The sequence below is a fragment of the Pongo abelii genome, chromosome 1 (genome assembly GCF_028885655.2).
Source record: "Pongo abelii isolate AG06213 chromosome 1, NHGRI_mPonAbe1-v2.0_pri, whole genome shotgun sequence".
Classification (NCBI taxonomy): domain Eukaryota; kingdom Metazoa; phylum Chordata; class Mammalia; order Primates; family Hominidae; genus Pongo; species Pongo abelii.
Genome location: NC_071985.2, coordinates 140,404,719 through 140,425,466, shown reverse-complemented (window position 1 = coordinate 140,425,466; position 20,748 = coordinate 140,404,719). Strand labels below are relative to the sequence as shown.

General features: G+C 36.7%; 1 protein-coding gene across 17 annotated transcripts in view; it reads right to left on the bottom strand.

The window, feature by feature from the left end:
• EVI5 (ecotropic viral integration site 5) overlaps nt 1–20,748 on the bottom strand; it is a 277,149-nt gene that overhangs the window by 50,156 nt on the left and 206,245 nt on the right. For 16 of the 17 annotated variants that reach the window (XM_054531115.2, XM_063718560.1, XM_063718554.1 and 13 more), the window contains one exon: nt 4,706–4,801. The exons of the other annotated variant lie outside the window; for it this stretch is intronic. In XM_054531115.2, the coding sequence (XP_054387090.1) occupies nt 4,706–4,801 (96 nt within the window). The remainder of the gene's footprint in view (nt 1–4,705; nt 4,802–20,748) is intronic. 17 annotated transcript variants of the gene reach the window in all.

Sequence of the window (20,748 nt, the reverse complement as noted above, 5' to 3'; positions counted from 1 at the left end):
CAAAACAAAAGAAAACAAAAAAACCCAAACAACCCCAACCAAAAAAACCCCTAACAACAACAACAAACATCCAAAGGCTTTCCACTATACACCCTGGTTTACAAAGCACTATACAGTTGTCCCTTGGTATCTGTGGGAGAATGGGTCCAGGATGTCCCAAGGATACTAAAACCCATGGATGCTCAAGTCCCTGGTATCAAATGGCATATTTGCATATAACCTATGCCTGACTTCCTGTATACTTCAAATCATCTCTAGATAACTTATAATACCTAATACAATGTTAATGCGATATAAACTGTTATACTGTATTATTTAGGGAATAATGATAAGGAAAAAAATTTGTAGATGTTCAGTACAGATACAGATGCAATAGTCTTTAAAAAATATTTTTGATCCATGATTGGTTGAATCCACTGATGCAAAATCCATGGATACAGAGGACCAATTGCCATCTGACCTCACTTGCCTCTCTAATTTTATCTTATACCATTTTTCCTACCCTTCACTATACTCCAGCCACACTAGCATTGTTTCTCAAAATAACCATTTCATTTTCTTCTAGGGTCTTTGGGCTAGTTGTTTCTTCTGTCTGGAATGCTCTTTCCACTGATTTTCACACATTAAGAGGATTCTGGCTGGGCATGGTGGCTCACGCCTGTAATCCCAGCACTTTGGGAGGCTGAGGCAGGCGTATCACAAGGTTAGGAGTTTGAGACCAGCCTGGTCAACATGGTGAAACTCCGTTCCTACTAAAAAAATACAAAAATTAGCCAGGCATGGTGGTGTGTGCCTGTAACCCTAGCTACTCGGGAGGCTGAGGCAGGAGAATTGCTTGAACCCGGGAGGCAGAGGTTGCAGTGAGCCGAGATCGCGCCACTGCACTCCAGCCTGGGAAACAGAGCAAGACTCCATCTCAAAAAAAAAAGCTTCTTGGCATTCCCATGCAACTTATATGTGACCTCATCTGCAAAACCTTTTACAAACATCATTTTTTCATTAGAAACATTTTCACAAAGTACCTACTACATGCCAACATTGTTCTATATACTGGGGGAAAAATACTCAATCTCATTAATAATCAGGGAAATGCACATTAAAACCATAATGAGAAATCTCTTCATAGTCACAGAATGGCTAAAATAAGAAAGATTGACAATTCCACATGTTGATGAGGATGTAGAACAGTAAGAACTTTCTTCACTGCTTATAGACAGTATAAACTGGCATAAATCACTTAAAGCAATGTTCTTAACAGACCAACTGGAAATAATCCAAATGTTCACCAACACAGTAGATGAATAAATCATGGTATATTTACACAAAGGAAAATTATACAGTGATGAAAATGAACAACCTACAGTTACATTTTAAAATGACAAAGTAAAATCTCACAAACAATGTTAAGCAAAAGAAGCAAGACACAAAAGAATACATACTGCAAGAAGTCATTTATATAAAGTTCAAAAAGTTAAACTACTGTATTAGAAGTCTGAGATCATGGTTACCCTTGAGTAGAAGGGAGAGAGTACGGGTTGAAAGAGTATGAACAGGGCTCTGGGGTCTATTTCTTGGACCTAGGTAGTACATACATGAGTGTGATCATTTTGTGATAATTTATTGAGCTGTAAACTTTTGACTTGGACACGTCTCTGTAGGCTATGCTGCTATACAAAACTTTTTTTTTCTTTTTTTTTTGAGACAGGGTCTTGCTTTGACACCCAGGCTGGAGCGCAGTGGTGTGATCATGGTTCACTGAAGCCTTGACCTCCCGGGTTCAAGTGATCCTCCCACCTTGGCCACTGGAGTAGCTGGGGCCACAGGTGCATGCCACCAGGCCTGGCTTTTATTATTATTATTTTTTAATAGAGATGGGGTCTCCCTATATTGCTCGGGCTGGTCTCAAACTCCTGGGCTCAAGTGACCCTCCAACCTCGGTCTCCCAAAGTGCTGGGATTACAGGCATGAGCCATTGCACCCAGCCTACAAAAGCTTTTTTTTTTTTTTTTTTAAGCTTCTGTTCTTTATTTAACTTTCATGATTATGAAGCCATTCAAATGTTAAGGATAATAACCAGGGAACTCACACTAGGTCTCCTTTGTGAGGAAGCAATGGAGAACTTGTTATTTAATCTTAGTATCAGGAATAGATGTGGCTCTTCTAGCTAATTGGTCTGTTTTCATCATATAGACACTCTGAAATGTTTAAGTGACCAGGTTTTCTTTTGTGTTGGCTGCTAAAAGCCTTAGAGCCAAATCTGAGGCCCACTTATAGGAAAGAGATATTTTTATGGTAAGCATTTTTATAATGGTCTTATTCATGCTTCCATATTATATTTCTACAGTTTTTTTTCTTTCCTTTTTCTCCCAAAATTGTAGTTTATTATTTTGTAGCAGTTGCAAATTTCCTTAATTCTATCTGCAACAAGGAAGGGTATTAATAAATAAAAATGCTTTAAAGGTTTTTTTTCTTTCTTTTCAAAAAGATGCAGTTTGGTTTCCACTCTTTAAATTTGCACAATCTAGCTTTTAATTTTAACAGTAGAAAATTCTACTCTGTTGATTAATTTTCTTTTCATGTTTGTATAAGGTAAGACTGCTTTCTTAGGCCACACTTAAAAAACTGACATTAAAGTTAAACTTCACGTGAGTTATTTTCTGGCAGTCCTGATGAGACTATCTATCTATCTATCTATCTATCTATCTATCTATCTATCTATCAGAGTCTCACTCTATTGCCTGGAATGCAGTGGCATGATCTCGGCTCACTGCAACCTCCGCCTCACAGGTTCAAGCGATTCTCCTGCCTCAGCCTCCCCAGTAGCTGGGGTTAAAGGCACACACCACCATGCCTGGCTAACTTTTGTATTTTTAGGAGAGATGGGGTTTCACCATGTTGGACGGGCTGGTCTCAAACTCCTGACCTCAAGTGATCTGCCTGCTTCAGCCTCCCAAAGTGCTGGGATTATAGGCGTGCGCCACCACACCCGGCCAGAATATCATTATTTTTACTCAAAGCATATGACAGGGAAAATTAATGTTTGTTGACTGATTTTTACATTAGTTTTAGAAATAAAGTCAATCTACACATAACTTTCTTGTTTCAGCAACATTAAAGCTTCCTTATCATGAGACATGAAAATTTTAAATGGGAGGTTGCTTTATTTTAATCACAATTTCCTTTGAGAACATCTTTTGAACATAAATAATTCCTGGGGTTCTCAAAAGAATAAAGATTTCTAGAACACACTTAATTGTAACTTGTTCTTTCACGCTATGACTATCGATTTAAAAATATTATAATAGGCCAGGCTCAGTGGCTCATGCCTGTAATCCCAGCACTTTGGGAGGCCAAGACGGGCGGATCACAAGGTCAGGAGATCAGGACCATCCTGGCTAACACGGTGAAACCCCGTCTCTAATAAAAAAAATACAAAAAATTAGCCAGCCTAGTGGCGGGCGCCTGTAGTCCCAGCTACTCGGAAGGCTGAGGCAGAAGAATGGCATGAACCCGGGAGGCGGAGCTTGCAGTGAGCAGAGATCACACCACTGCACTCCAGCCTGGCTGACAGAGCGAGACTCCGTCTAAAAAAAAAAAATTATAATAAATACATACAAATAGGTAAAGATTATATGTAAGATCCTGAATCCCTCAAATGTTATCATGGCTGAAAATTAATATTTACAGGAATGATCCCCAAATTTCAAAACAAATTAAACTGAGCCACATCTAAGATTTACTGTTTTTGTTTATGTTTTGTTTCTTCTTCATTTAGAATTAACTCTTAGACTGACTACCTCCAGGAGGTATTACCCAAAACATACAGACTTTAACTGAAGGGTGTAACACCAGGAAAGGGTAATGTCTAAACTTTTTCCTTTGAGGTTTAAATTCATTCAGCGGTCAAAATTTCTCTTTCTTCTTCTTTTTAAACAAATGAAGGTTATACTACCCTCTCAAATCTCATCACTGTGAATAAACATTATTTTATAAATAATTCAAAATAAGAAATATGGTATTCCATTAGTGTTTAGCCAAATATTATCATTAAAATAGAAAATAATAAAGGATAAGAAAATTGACCTCGAGCCACATTAACATATCTCTCTAATCAAAACATATTAGTTTAAGTAAATACTTTAAATTACCCAGTACAGTACTTAGTAAAACTGAAAATTTTGTGAGTTGAATCTCACAGATTCAAGGTAGTGCCAGTTTAAAAAGCATTCAGATACTAAGAAATCTGTTAACTGATATTAGGCAAGTATCCTTTTTTGCAATCTCAGTAATACCACCATGAGGGGTAAAAGAAGACAACAGTAAAAAGACTTCCCTCTGCATGCAACGGTAAATACCACAAATCTATTCTATAGGTATAAGCAAAATTTTAGTTTAATTAAAGTAACTTTGACATCTATGCAAACTATCAAGAGTTTTTACACCACAATGAAAAAATAAAATATTTGCCATGAAAATATTAATTGATCATTCTAGGTCATGCTAATGAGGTTAAGGGAAATAAATCCCCAATATTAGAACAGAAGATCCTTGCTAAAAAGACAATTTTCAAAAATATTAATTATAACCAATAATTCACAGAAGATATTCAGCATGAAAGTGTCAGTCTTACAACCAGTAATAAAGTGTTGTTACAATACAGAGGAAGGAAGAAAGCAATATGTGAAGATCAAAATTTATCACTTACCTCATGATTCAGCTCTGCTATCTGATCTTTCAGTTCCCTAATATACTGGTTAGAATCAGACTTGTTAAGCTGTCCTTGAAGCTTTCCTTCTTCTTTCTGTTTTGTGGCAAAACAAAGCAAAAACAAGAGGCAATTTTTCACGGCATGTACTCAAATATTTCAAGGTATAGGAAAAGCATAGGCACACACCCTTTAATCACCTGAATTCTCAACAAATCCATTCTCAAACTACCTCTGACAAACAATTCATAGTGAACTATGCTTTTATTTATTTATTTAGAGACAGAGTTTCGCTCTTGTTGCCCAGGCTGGATGGAGTGCAACGGTGTCATCTCGGCTCACCGCAACCTCTGCCTCCCGGGTTCAAGTAATTCTCTTGCCTCAGCCTCTAGAGTAGCTGGGATTAACAGGCATGTGCCACCAAGCCTGGCTAATTTTGTATTTTTAGTAGAGACAGGGTTTCTCCATGTTGGTCAGGCTGGTCTCAAACTTCTGACCTCAGGTGTGATTATTTCTTTAAAAATGCTTAATAAAGGTTGTTTATAATAAATATAATTTATAAAATATATCTTTTGAAGGAGTCTCAGAAATCAGTAATTGAATGGATCTACTGATGAAAAAATTACCCTAGAATTTCAAAGTAATTTATCTAGTTATTTTGAGAGCAGATGATTCTCTATTCATACCGTAAGGGATTCAATACTTAGTCAAGAAGATGGCAAGCTTCCCATATTCTTTCATTCTTGGGAATCTGCTTTTTGCTTGGGGAACAGAAAAGAGGGGAAAAAAAAGAAACAGTTGTCCAAATCACTCTAAAAAGGGGAAGACAACTTTGAGTCTCCTCTGGTTAATTAGCTCTCGATGTGGACTGGAAGTCCTAGATATGGCTGATTAAAAGCTGCTTCTGATCCTAAGAGTTTGTTTCAGGTGAGCATTGGGACTATTTTCTGGGGATATAGATTGGTAAAGAGAGGCACTTTTTCTTATACCACCTGAAAACAAACATAAATTATCTTTCAGATAAAGATTTTTTTTTTTTTTTGAGATGGACTCTCGCTGTCACCCGGGCTGGAGTGCAATGGCGCGATTTCGGCTCATTGCAACCTCTGCCTCCTGGGTTCAAGCAATTCTCCTGCCTCAGTCTCCTGAGTAGCTGGGATTACAGGCACCCAGCACTGCGCCTGGCTAATTTTTGTATTTTTAGTAGAGACGGGGTTTCGCCATGTTGGCCAGGCTGGTTTCGAACTCCTGACCTCAGGTGATCCGCCCACCTCGGCCTTCCAAAGTGCTGAGATTACAGCATGAGCCACCGTGCCTGGCCTAGATAAAGAACTTATTAAACAGTGAAACTAGAATTGTTTTTGATGTCTCCAGATTATTTATAATTAGGAAGCCATGTGTTGATACTTAAAATGTTAAGCAGCTCTGATCCGGAGCCATCTACTGAAACTACTGAGTAACTCCTGATACCAAAAGAGTATGGGCTTACTTTTAACAGTTGCCAATCACCCAGTTTCCTTCCATGGAGACAACCACTGTTAACAGTTTTTTGGTGTAGTCTTTCCGTGATATTTTACACATATATAATCAAACACACATGAATACATGCACACGTTTATCCATACTATAGACACTATGTATGCTACTTTGTAGTTTGCTATTATCTCTCAATAATACAACTTGAAGATCATTCAATATCAGTACATATGGGGCAGAAAGATACACATTCTGACTTTAGAGAGCTTTGAAATTCCTGTAAAAGTTACCTTAGTGATATCCAAGTATTTACAGGTTTTTTTAAAAGCAGGTTTAAAACGTGTCTTACAATTACCTTGAGAGAAATGGGTTGCTGTGAAAAGCATTTGTCAGTGTGGAGATTCCTCCTATCTTTAAAATCGCAGTCAGAAGGGACCTTGAACATCCTCTGACTTAGTCCTCTGACTGAAGTCAACTCTACCCTCCAACTTCATCCTACATACTGTATACTAACATCGTTGGCAGGAAGTACCAAATAGAACTGTTCTAGCAACAGGCCGGGCGCGGTGGCTCATGCCTGTAATCCCAGCACTTTCAGGAGGCAGAGGCAGGTGGATCACCTGAGGTCAGGAATTCGAGACTAGCCTGGCCAACATGGTGAAACCCTGTCTCTACTAAAAATACAAACGCTTAGCCGGGTGTGGTAGCGTGTGCCTGTAATCCCAGCTACTCAGGAGGCTGAGGCAGGAAAATCGCTTGAACCTGGGAGGCGGAGGTTGCAGTGAGCTGAGATTGCGCCACTGCATTCCAGCTCGGGCAAAAAAAAAAAAAAAAAAGGAATGTTCTAGTGACAGAGCGGGTAGCACTCCTATAGAGTCAAGCATCTTTCCAACAAGACTGCTGTTCTGTGTTAACTGTCCTTCCTACCCAAATTGCATCTCTAACTACCCTTAGTTTGTTCAACTCCTTTCATCAACTTATTCCTATAAACTCCCTGTTTTTTGTTTGTTTTGCTTTGTTCTCTTTCTTTTGACAATCTGTCTTAAAAACCTTTTACTAGAATATGGCCTGCTGAAGTGGTTTAGTGTAATTAATATTTGCATAGATATAAAAGCCCAACTACAGCTTCTATAGATTTAAAAATTTTTTCTTACGCAGTCATGTTCCACATAATGATGTTTTGGTCAATGATGGAATGAATACATGATGATGGTCCCATAAGATTATAATAAGAAATTCGTAATGCCTAGTGACATTGTAGTTGTACAATGTCATAGTAAAACACATTACTCGTGTTTGTGGTGGTGCTGGTGTAAAGAAATCTACTGTGCTGCCAGTTGTATAAATGTATGGCATATACAATTATGCACAGTGGATAATAATTGACAATAATAAATGACTGTTAGATTTATGTATTTAACATACTATACTTATTATTATTATTTTAGTGTATACTTTTTACTTATATAAGAAAAATTAACTGTAAGCTTCAGCCTGGTCCTACAAGAGATATTCCAGGAGAAAGCACTGTTCTCATAGGAGATGACAGCTCCCTGTGTAATACTATTGCCCCTGAAGATCTTCCAGTGGGACAAGATGTAGAGGTAGAAGACAGTGATCCTGATGATCCTGACCCTATGTAAGCAGAGAATAATCTGTGTGTGCCTGCTTTTTTTTTTTTTTTTTGAGGCAGAGTGCCCCTTTGTCCAGGCTGGAGTGCAATGGCACAATCTCGGCTCACTGCAACCTCCACCTCCCAAGTCAAGCGATTCTCGTGCCTCAGCCTCCTGAGTAGCTGGGACTACAGATGCACGCCACCATGCCTAGCTAATTTTTGTATTTTTATTAGAGACAGGGTTTCACCACATTGGCCAGTCTGGTCTCGAACTCCTGGCCTCAAGTGATCCGCCCACCCGCCTTGGCCTCCCAAAGTGCAGGGATTACAGGCGTGAGCCACCGCACTTGGCCATGTGCCTAAGTTTTTAATAAAAAAGCTTGAAGAGTTAAAAAAATGGCTTATAGAATAAAGACATAGAGAAAGAAGATATTTTTGTACAGCCGTACAATACATTTAAACTAAGTATTATTACAAGAGTCAAAAAGTTATAAAAATTAAGTTTATAAAGTGAAAAAGTTACACTAAGCTAAGGTTAATTTATTATTGAAGGAAGAAAAAGTAAGAAAATAAATTTATAGTATAGATTAACTGTACTGTGTTTATAAAGTCTACAGTAGTGTGCAGTAATGTCATAGGCCATTCACTCACTGACTCACCCAAAGCAACTTTCAGTCCTGCAAGCTCCATTCATGGTACCATGCTCTATACAGGTGTACCATTTTAAATCTTTTATATCATATTTTTACTGTACCTCTTCTATGTTTAGATACACAACATCTGACCATTGTGTTACAACTGCCTACGGTATTCAGTAGAGTAACATGTTGTATAGGTTTGTAGCGTAGGAAAAATAGGCTATACCATATAGCCTAGGTGAGTAGTAGGCTATACCATCTGGGTTTGTGTCACTCTATGATTCACACACTGATGACATTGCCTAAGGATGAATTTCTCAGAACATATTCTAGTTAAGCAATGCATAACTGCATATTTACACATACTAATATCAGATACAGTTATCTAAGCCAAAACTGTCTTATTTAACAATTACTATATTCCAAATATGGTAGGCTTCTAAAATATATACAAAATACACCTTATGCTTTTTAGCCACAAGCCCATATTTAGGAAAAATATATATTATTCTTTTGAAAATTTGGTTAGAAATATTAGTTTGACCCAACTGCCAGAGAAAAGGCTGAACTAACAGAATAACTAACAGAGATACTAAGTCAGAGTCCTAATCAAATAATCTCTGAGGCCTTCCCTGTTTTCTCATTTACATGGAACAATAAAGTCTCTTTATTATTTAAACCAGTTTAAATATAAATTTCTGGCTGGGCGTGGTGGCTTATGACTGTATTCCTAGCACTTTCAGAGGCCAAGGTGGGAAGACTGCTTGAACCCAGGAGTTCAAAACCAGCCTGGGCAACATGGCAAGACCCTGTCTCTAAAAAAACATTAAAAAAAATTAGCTGGGCATGGTGATGGGCACCTGTGGTCCCAGCTACCAGGGAGGGTAAGGCGGGAGGATTGCTTGAGTCTGTGAGGTTGAGGCTGCAGTGAGTTGTGTTCATGTCACTGCACTCTAGCCTGGGAGACAGAGCGAAAACCTGTCTTAAAAAAAGGAAAAAAGAAAAAGAAAAAAATACAGATTTTTGCCACTTGCAACCAAAATAATAATAGCTATTATATATTGAACAGTTACAACACTTATGAGCCCTTCTCATTTGAGATTCCCAAAGGATTAAGCCCTAACGTCTAAAGCATCATTGTATGTGTATGATTTCATGCCTGTGCATCCAGAGTACTACCATGTACCATCCTTGGAAGAACTGAGAAAATACAGTTGACCCATAACATGGCTTTGAACTGTGCAGGTCCACAAATATGTGGACTTTTGTCTGCCTCTGTCACCCTGAGACAGCAAGACAACCCCTTCTCTTCCTCCTCCTCCTCAGCTTAATCAATGCGAAGATAAGAATGAAGACTGTTGCCATGATCCACTTCCATTTAATGAATAATATATTTTCTCTTCCTTATGATTTTCTTAATAACATTTTCTTTTTTCTAGCTCATTTTAAGAATACAGTCTATAATGCATGTAACATACTAAATGTGTTCATCAACTGTTTATGTTATCAATAAGGCTTCTAGTCAAAAGTGAGCTCTTAGTAGTTAAGTTTTGGGGGAGTCAAAAGTTATACATAGATTTTCCACTGTGCAGGGATCAGCACTCTTAATCCCTGTGTTGTTCAGGGGTCAATGTAGTTTACTCAAACCATTTTCTGTAGAGTTTAATTCTCTTGTGGAGCTCTGGTGGAGAAATACTGGCACTTATAATGTGCCAGGAGTTTTCTAAGCTGCTTATGTGTAATCATCACAATGATCCTGTGTGACAGGTAATATTATTATTCCTACTTCATAGATGAGGAAACATAAATGAAAGATTGAGTGAATTGGTTGCCTAAGAGTCATACAGATGGTCAATACATTTTTCACCTTAATTTATAGCATTCTGAACATGAGAAACAATTAAGCAGATACAGATTTATGCAAAGAATCAAGCAAATTTGCTTTCTTGGATTTGTTACAAAAGTCTATGCATTTACTTTAATATTTATTTAAGCCTCTGATAATTTAAATGGGAACTACAATATATAAAGAATTGAAGATGAAATGCTACAGCTACTTGTATTAATGGCCCTAAGCTAATGACTCATATTAAACACACAAGCTGTCCAATACCATTTACATGTGCTTATGTCTGCCTCTTATTTTTAGTTACCCATTTTTAAAATGAAATACTTTGGGCCAGGAGCGGTGGCTCATGCCTGAAATCCCAGCACTTTGGGAGGCCGAGGCAGGCGGATCACAAGGTCAAGAGATCGAGACCATCCTGGCCAACATGGTGAAACCCCTTCTCTACTAAAAATACAAAAACTAGCCAGGCATGGTGGCGGGTGCCTGTAATCCCAGCTACTCAGGAGGTTGAGGCAGGAGAATCGCTTGAACCCGGGAGGTGGAGGTTGCAGTGAGCCGAGATCGCGCCACTGCACTCCAGCCTGGCGACGGAGGGGGACTCCATCTCAAAAATAAATAAATAAATATTTCAAAGGCACAGAATAAGAACAAAAGAGTAATATAAGAAAGATAAACTCACCATTAAAATTCAGTCTGTTTCATAACTATCTCAACCTAAGATTTTCCTTGGCTCTGGACTTACTCCATTCTCAGTTCTGTGTGTATACCCTCAAAGTGGAAAAGGATGACATCAAACAGAGAATAAGAGAGTGAGTGAAACAGGAAGAATGTAGAAATAAGGGGGAAAAAAAAACACGAGGAAGAATGCTCATTCATATAAAAGAAACAAAATCATTATTCTCATAGGAGGTATTCTCCAAATCCCATATGTGACATAAGAAGTGTCTGAGTAAGCATGTCAGTAAACTGATATACTTCCAAGGGGGACTAATTTGATAAGAATCACCCATTTGGATACATATGCTCAGCTATCCTTTTAGGTGTTTTTTTTTTTTTTTGGTGGGAGCGGGGGCAGGGGGGGCCTAATTTTGGTATGAAGTCATACTCACTCCCTTGGTTGGTTAGATGAAAAGTGAAATCCACTACTAGGAAGAAACCCGTCTGGATGAGATAGAAAGGTTAGATGTTTGCAATATGGAATCCAATTTGGAGAAAAGTATCTTCGAATCTGGTCCTTAATAAAGGTAAAGTTCTTGAGGATTTTGGACATCTCATAGCAATAATATGTGGGATAATATAACATTTTCAGGGCAAATAAGATGACAAAGGCCAAGGTAAACCCTAACATTGTAAGAGAGAAGTTCAAGAATGCAGAAAGACTTTAGGTTTGAAAGGCTGTAGAATGACTAGTAACAATAATTAACACCAATTCTTTCCTCCAGAGAAACTTGCAATGAAAAAAAATTCTGGTAAAACAAAAATCATTAAAGTTGTTATACAAAAGCTACCAAGTGACTCCAAAGATGTTTTTCCAAAGGTGGGTCTTAGTAGGGTTTAGCTAAAAACTTTGTAATAGCACTTTGATTTCTTTGGAGGAAAGATGGCATTTGATGAAAAACAGGGAAGCTAAGAAATTTTACAACAAAAAAGATGGATAAAACAGGGAAGCTAAGAAACTTTACGATAAAACAGATGGAATATTTTTAACTTTAAAAGTGTTTCTTGAACTTCTATTCACTGTGGAAAAAAGACAGAATTTCAAAAAGGAAAACTATATTTTCTATTAAATCCAATTATATAGTTGTCTTATTTAGATTTAAATAAAATTTAATAAAGCTTAATGTTGGGTTTCTTCCGCAAAACTTTTACAAACAAAAAGTTGGACTATGATGACCATTAAGTCATTGTATCTGTGGTGAGGCACACATACATAAACACACGCACACACACTCAGAAAACAAACAACTTTTAAGGCACACTAGATAAACTGAGGAAAGAGAAAGGGTGATTAAGCAGCTCCAGGCTATGGCAGTAACCCCTGGACAAGAAAATTACTATCTCAGCTTATTTGTCACACATTAGTGGCACACCAGTGTGACAGACCAGTTAGAAGGCTCTGAATGGGATACTGTGATTCAACAGTCTGCCTTAAGGAAATATAGCTGACATTCCAAAAACAGAAGTAAAAAGTGAGATGTCCTAAATGCTACTTAATAAATTAAAATGTATCAATAACCATTTATCAAAAGTCTGTGATTTTTATATTCTACATTTTATGCTCTCATTTAAACTTGTTAATTCAAAGTCTTTTAGGATCCTCTTTAAAAGTTAAAACAGGGTAACTATATTTACAATACCAAAAGACATAGCAATGAACTACTATATTCTAAGTGGGTATCAATTTAATTTTAGTTCTGGGACAGTTCATTCAATTATCTAATGTTTAAGATTTTTTTCCTAAGTATTTTTATAACTTTCTATTTTCAAACAGTGTCCACATGGTTGTTTCTGATAAGCAGGTGGGAAAATGTCAACTACACTAATAAATTTACCAGAAACCTGCATTTTCTTGAGGTTTTCTTTTGGTCTAGCTGATAACAACAGATTGCCAGTTAACTGGTTTCCTAAGTAAAACTAATTAGGTAAGTAACAAACTTAAAGGAAAAGAGGCCCAACATATCAACAATTTTGGTATTCTGTACTTTCACTGAAGAGACCTTAAATACATACCTTTTGTCATATACCACAAATGAAACTTTCTAAAGAGGGCATAACATAACATGTGTAAAAGGTGTAAATGCATATTTCACTCTTGGCTCTATATTTGAATAATTCTTTCAGAAACTACCATTACAATGTCCATACTAATCTGATTCATATTAAGGCCTTAAGCCAAGACAGCTTTGTATGTATGAGGTTCTTAATCAAATGGTCATCAATAACTCAGTTAATGATATGCATATTTAAGTGTTTAGGGGTAAAGTATAACAAAGTAACTTTGAAGTGCATTAAAAAAATAAGATCCCTACAATGGAAGATGAATAGCTGATAAGGCAACAGAAAAAGCAAATATATCAAAATATTAATAGAGTGCAGATAGTGGGTTTATAGGTGTTCACTGTACAATTCTTTCAAGTTCTATGTTTGAAATTTTTCACAGTAAAATACTGGGAGGAAAAGTTATTGATGAAAAATAATTCATCCCCTCTTTCCTCCCATCATCTGCTAAAAAGTAAACACTGGTCTACACTGCACTTCATTTACATATATGAAAAGATATAAGTCCCCCAAAGATTACTTTAGAGTAGGCTCAGTTAGTTTATCCCTTTAATATTTTACAGTAGGTTTTGTGGTTGTTACTTCAAGATCTATTTGCTCTCCTCCATTATGTAGTGGTGATAGGATTGGAATGATCCCACCCTAACCCCATGGGTAGGATCTGACTGGTCAAGTCTAAACCAAACAGGATAACCATATCTGTTTTGTACAGTGATGGGTTCAGGGGGTGTTCAAATAGTGTGACTCATAACTTTTGCTGGTAATTATAGAGTACAGCTTCTTATTCTGGACACTATGATACATGAATATAAAGCTCATCTGTTAGCCATTTTAATATAATGAGGAAAACCTCCTGAGGATAGAAATGACAAAAACAGCAGAGCCTTCAGAATCATGATTAGTTGCAAGTTGGAGCCCAAATCAAACTTTTCCTGAAGCATATTCTACTTCTAGACTTTTTAGCTATATAAGCCAATAAATCCCCTTTATTACTTAAGCCAGTTTGAACTGGATATTCTATTATCTGCAATAAAAACATACTACCTAATAAATATTTTTTAAATGGCTAAGGAAATGAATATAGTAATATGAACAACATACCCTAGAAAATATTTAAAACAGTGATCCCCAAAGATAATTAGAGAAGTATCACTTTAGGAGTTTTACAAATATACAGATTAAGGAAACTCATCCCGACCTCCTAATTCTAAATATCTAGAAACAGGACTTGAAAATCAGTGTATTTTGAAAGCTACACAAAGAGTGATTCTAACACAGCCAGTGACCTACATTTGAAGTGTACCGGTTTGAACAACCTTTGAAAATTAAATATTTTTTAAAACATAAATTCAAAATTCTATGTATATGCTAATAATAAATGCTTTTATCCTATTTCCTAAGGATCTCAAATATTATTTTATAAGTTTAATCTCATTACAGATTTTTAGTATAGGTTTACATATAACAAAGAGATAAATATTTCCTTTAACTACCCCCACCATGGTAAATGTGGACATGACCAAGGCTCACACACTTATTTACAAATAGTCTCCACATTTCTAGAGTGAATGTATCTAAAAACAAAAATAGAGGAAAACTGTCAAGGGTCCTTAAATTAATTTCTTTCAATTCTGCTATCAGTTTCACTTCACATTATTTCCATGTTAGTTTTCAGCTGGTCAGTTCCCTGTCTACAGAGGTTGGTTCAATTTTGAACTCAAATCCCTTTCTTGGTTAACCCAGCTCCCAAGCAGAAAATATTATTTCAAAGTTTAGTAACATATGATGAGGAACTAAATAAAATATTTAGGATCTGAGAAAATTCCACATATATGACTCCCATCACTGAAAACTAAGATAATCATTCTAAGGAACAAAGAAAACCCAACATTTGGGGACCAGCAAAATAATTCTTTTAGCACTCAAAAGCGTTGTATCTGTAAAGAGAAATGGCAATAAATATGGAAACAATGCATCTTATTTTCTAACCTATATATTATATAGGTAATAGTAAAAAAAGCTATGTTTTCTAATATAACACATAAGAGTGTGTAGAAGAATATTGTACTAGGAGCAGTAATTCTGGTGTTCGATTACCTGGATTGTTTGTTAATGACCTACGCACACACATTCACTTGTTTTATCCCTGCAATCATGGAGAGCTGTAATTAGAGAAAGGATGAAGACAAGATGGAATGTGCCCAGGATGTATCACATATTCTGTTTGTTGAAAAATCAATAAATGCTGCAATCCACAGGAAAATAAAAAGTGAATATATATTTGTGCAAAGTATATATGGCCACAGTAGAAAGTGGGCATTTTATTCAGAGGTGTCTTCACCTGTATCAGCTGCACTACAACCTACCACTTAAAAAGTTGAACAATTAAATGTGATGGTACAGCAACCTAGGAGATTGAAGAGAAAATGAGATAGGTTTTCTCTACAGTTCTAAGCAGCATGGTTTTAACATGTTACAGTGCAGCAAAACTGAGACAAATAGAATGTCAAGTTGCTTTGAGCAAGTGTTTGGGATAAAGGTGGGGTTTAGTAGTGTATAATACTGAAAAACACTGGGGAGGTAAGAGAAAGAAAAGACGTGGATCTCAAGTATGTTTAAATCCATACATTTAGTCAGGCTCATTTTTAAAGAGAAGTTGTAAAGGGGATCCTTAAGAGTCCATTCTTGTTTTTTAATCTGTTTTTTTTTGTTTTTCTATAAACAGAGTGGGGGAACATTTTAAAACATTTAATAAACTGTTTATAAATAAATCTATACATAATTTATAAGGTCCTAAAAACGAATTTTTAAAAAATCTTTGTTTTTAACGTTGGTTATAACTTACCCTATCTTGGAAACTTTCTTAGGTAGGAAGACAGCAGATTTTAAAAGCTGTGTTTCAAGCCATAGGTTTTTAAATACACTACACAATTGGACAGGTTGCTTACAAGTTGTGATTTTATTTTTTGAGCATTTAATCAGTTAACACTTAGTGTATCAGATGCATAACTGAAGTAGTAGAAAGTGCCCCAGACTAGGAGGCAAATACAAAAACATCGAGTCTATTATTTTACATCTTACAAAATTTTCCCCTAGTTTAGTTTTCAAAATTTTCAAATCTATAGAAGAGCAGAAATAATAGTACAATGACACCCATATACCCTTCGGCTATATTCACCAATTACCATTTTGCTACATGGGCTTTCGTTCTTTTGCTCTCTATGTGTATATATGTGTGTGCACACACACAGATTTTTTTCCTGAACCATTGGAATGTAAATTGCAGGTGTCATGACATTTTACTACCGTATATTTCAGCATGCATCCTCTAAGAATAAGGAACTGCCCTATATAACCAAATGTCATCATAACACTTAAATTTACAGTAAGTCCACAATATCACTGAACAGATAGTTCTTATTCAAATTTCCCCAAAATGACCCAAAATATTTTATAACTGCCCATAATCAAACCAAGGTTCATGGTTACATTTGGTTATTATATCCCTTTAGCCTCTTTTAATCTACAAGAGTCTCTGTGCCTTTTTTTTTTTTTTTTTTTTTTTTTTTGAGACAGAGTCTCACCCTGTTGCATAGTCTAGAGTGCAGTGGCATTATCCTGGTTCACTGCAATCTCTGCTTCCTAGGTTCAAGCGATTCTCATGCCTCCCGAGTAGCTGGAAATACAGGCATGCACCAGCACACTTGGTTAATTTTTGTATTTTTAGTAGAGACAGGGTTTCACCATGTTGGCCAGGCTGGTCTCAAACTCCTGACCTCAAGTGATCCACCCACTTCAGCCTCCCAAAATGCTGGGATTACAGGCATAATCCCAGCCACCTTGTCTGACCTTATGCATTTTTAGAATTTTTATGATATTGTTAATTTTTTTGAAGAATCCATCTGTAGATTGTATATTATCTAAGCTGAAACAGAAACATTTTCCATTCCAACATTATTCCAAATAAAATACTGTTTTTATTCCTTTTTCCCAAACCAAATAAGCAGCAGAGTAAACTAATACAATGCATATTTAAGGGTTGGGTAAATCAAAGGAGTAAGTATAGAACACATGGGCACTAAAACTTAAATATCTGAAGTGAAGGACTCAGAAAACATAGGAACAGTGCTAAAAGACAGTGGTAAATATGTATGACATGTATTCTACCTTAGAGTCATATGTATATTATGTATACATGTCATACACATATGTATGTCATGTGTACATATGTATATTAGTTAACATACATATTTTGTATATGTACATTAAAAGTTAAACATAATATTGGCAGTCACAATTTTTACTTTTTTTGCCTTATGTTAAACAAGTATTGGTAGTTATAATTTTTAAATTTTTTGCCTCTTATAAAGAGACTAACCTATAGATTTAACCTTTCAGTGCTATGAAGTCCAAAGAATTTTCTCCATATTTAACATGACTTTATTTTTAAATTTTTACTAAAATATAAGTAAAATTACTAAGAAGAATATTGATAAAATTTATCAAGAGAGATAGCTAACGGGGTAGAGAAAAAAGGTCAAATACAAAATACTGGTAGGCAAGTAACTGAATAATTTTTAGAGCAGCATTCCTACTAGAATGTCTGGTACAGAAGTGGCTTTTGAATGGCTGATTTTTACATACAAATTTACCTGTAGTTTAAGACATCTGACAGACTGCTAGCCCACCTATCCTGGTTCCTAGTTCTGTCTATATCGCTGGGCAAATACAAAAGTGATATGTATTCTCCCAGTTAAAAACAAGAATCTGAGCCCTTTGACACAACTCTTAATGGCTGAGCCTCTTGTCAATCTTACATTTTCATTGTCATCTTTGGTAGTTCAATGATAACCACTGGAATATTCATTGGAATAACATGGGGAGCATTTAAAACTTGTCAGAAACCTGGAATTCCCTTTGTAGTTTTGGGGCTAGGATTTCCAGTAATGTCCAAAGCATGAAAATAAGTGCTGAGTGCCACAAAAGGACATTAAAAAAACCTTGTAAGATACTTAAGACTTCAGAATATATTGAGAAAATGGCATTATCTCTATAACAGGGTGAGGGAACTCTAGGCCATACTCTTGCCAAGTCCAAATCAGCCTCTATACATGTTAGTCTACCAGTTCAGCAGAAGGGCCCCAATATAATTCCCTTTAAGGAACAAAGGCTTCCCCTTTTACCCCATGAAGCTTCTCCTGTTCTGTCAGGCATAGGCAGACTAAGGCTTGCTCATCTTCCCCAGGATCCTGCCCATTTCTCCTCCGCCCTTAATTTTCACTCCAGAATATGCTGGTCTGATTTGAAATATAAATTAAGGAATTAGCTCACACCACTTGTAGGGACTGGCAGCCTGGAAGTTTTTGTGCGCCTTGCCGGCAGGGCAGAAGTCCAGGAAATCCAGGTCAGACTTGACGCTGCAGGGTAGAATCAGTAGGGCGGGCCAGCAGGCTGTCTTGAGGAAAGCTGGTTAGTGAATGCTTCGTAAGTTTTCATCTGAACCAAAACTGGTTCCTAAGATGCCTTCTTCAAACTGTTGGGATCACTTTAAATACACAACAAAGCCTTTCAGCCTGTTCTATCATTTGTCTCTGCAAAAAATATTCTATAGAGTAGGTGGATGACTTTAAATTCTGGGAAAAGCATAGGGTTAGTCACAAAGAAACCTCTAAGAAAGGGAGGATCTGCCATAAAAGGAAAGCATCAAATATCCACTCATTAAGCTTTATCTTGCTCATGAGACATTGCTCACACAGCTGGAAAATTCTGTAGCTGAAGAAAATGTGATTCATCTTCTAGACAGATATTTTAATATCTTCATATTCCATGGCATGGGGATTATCTCAGTGAAAGTTTTATACCCATTTTTGCTTTCTGGCTTTGTTGTTGTTGTTTTTGTTTGTTTTGGATACCATAAACTCTAAACAGATGCTTTTGTTTACTGCAAGGTAGCTTTTGTCTTTTCCCTGTAAGGAAAGGAGCTATGGTGCTATATTTCATTTACTAGTGATAAACACTGTCATGCTAGATTAAGTTAAGATTCTGACAAGTCTTTTGGGTGGTGGTGCACTGCATACCATGACTTTTAAAGAATTAGTTTGAAAAGCCCTTTCTGGATCCATGTGAACGCTATTTCATCTTTTTGTCATTCTACTAATCCACATTGTTATTTCTCTAGATGCTCTTCTCCCAGCTTGATGACCATTATGGTCTAGAACTACTACCTCCATATGGTAGATTCTTGTCACCATTTCTTTCTTCTAGCAAAACTAAAGTGTGGAGAAATCTGGAATGAAAAAGTAATACTAAATCCTCTTTTTTTTGGCATGGCCTCTTTACCTGTGTGTGTCCTCACAGGTGGCTTGAACTGAACATAGCCTGGGCCTGGCCCCAAAAGCACTAGAGATTAAAAATGGACAGCCGGGCACCTGTAATCTCAGCACTTTGGGAGGCTGAGGAGGGCAGCTTACGAGGTCAGGAGATCGAGACCATCCTGGCTAACACGGTAAAACCCCGTCTCTACTAAACAAAATACAAAAAATTAGCTGGGCCTGGTGGCGGGTGCCTGTAGTCTCAGCTACTGGGGAGGCTGAGGCAGGAGAATGGTGTGAACCCGGGAGACAGAGTTTCCAGTGAGCTGAGATCGCGCCACTGTACTCCAGCCTGGGAGACAGAGCAAGACTCTGTCTTAAAAAAAAAAGAAAGAAAAGAAAATGGATTCAGTGGTTAAGTAACTTATCAAGGACCACATGACTAGCCAGGAAAAAGCAAGGAGTAGAAGCCAGGTTTCACTCTTAGTCCCATACTCTTTATATCATTATAAATGGCTCCAATATAAACCACGGTTTTGTTTGTTTTTAAATAGAGACCACGTCTTGCTACATTGCCCAGGTCGGTCTCAAACTCCTGGGCGCAAGTCATCCTCCTGCCTCAGTCTCGCAAAGTGCTGGTATTACAGGTGTGAGTCATCACACCCAGCCTAAACCTAAAATCATGATTTTGATTTGAGACAGATCATAGTAGGATATGTGCTAGAATTGTTTTTCTAAAAATGCAGTACTTATTTTATGTTATTCATGTATCTTTTCTTGAGCCCTCTGTAAAGAGTGATATCAAGTCAAAGTTGGGAAGGAGAGTTGCCAAGTTTCTCGTGTATCTTCTGTAGCATTGGATGATCAGATGGCTCCTATATATTCATCTTATTAATAAACCATTCCCTTCCCTAGTCTGTTTGAATGGCCCATGAAGAGTTTATTTTGCCAAAAAATATTTAAATCAACTGATTAGACTATTAGTGTATTCAAATTTAATGAGAGCCAATGGAAGGAGGCCAGTGTGGAAAACCAGATTATAATTACTTATGAATCCCTTCTCATATGAAGTCAAGGGAGACCAAGGTACAAAAAATAAAACAAAGATAAATCAAAGACAGCCTATATAAAAATATCAATGGTATTTTACACATTTCAGGGAAATAATATACTATAAAATTAATTTCCTTTTTCAGAAATTTTAATGTGATGGTTTGGTTTTACCGTGACTAATACAATTATTAATAGTTATTTTTCCCCTCTGTATACATTTCTCCATTACTATATATTACTTTGAGCTCATAAATGGGAGTTCACCTTTTGTATAGAAAGATCTAAATGTTTGAGGGGAAAAAACTAGAAAAAATAGTTTTAAC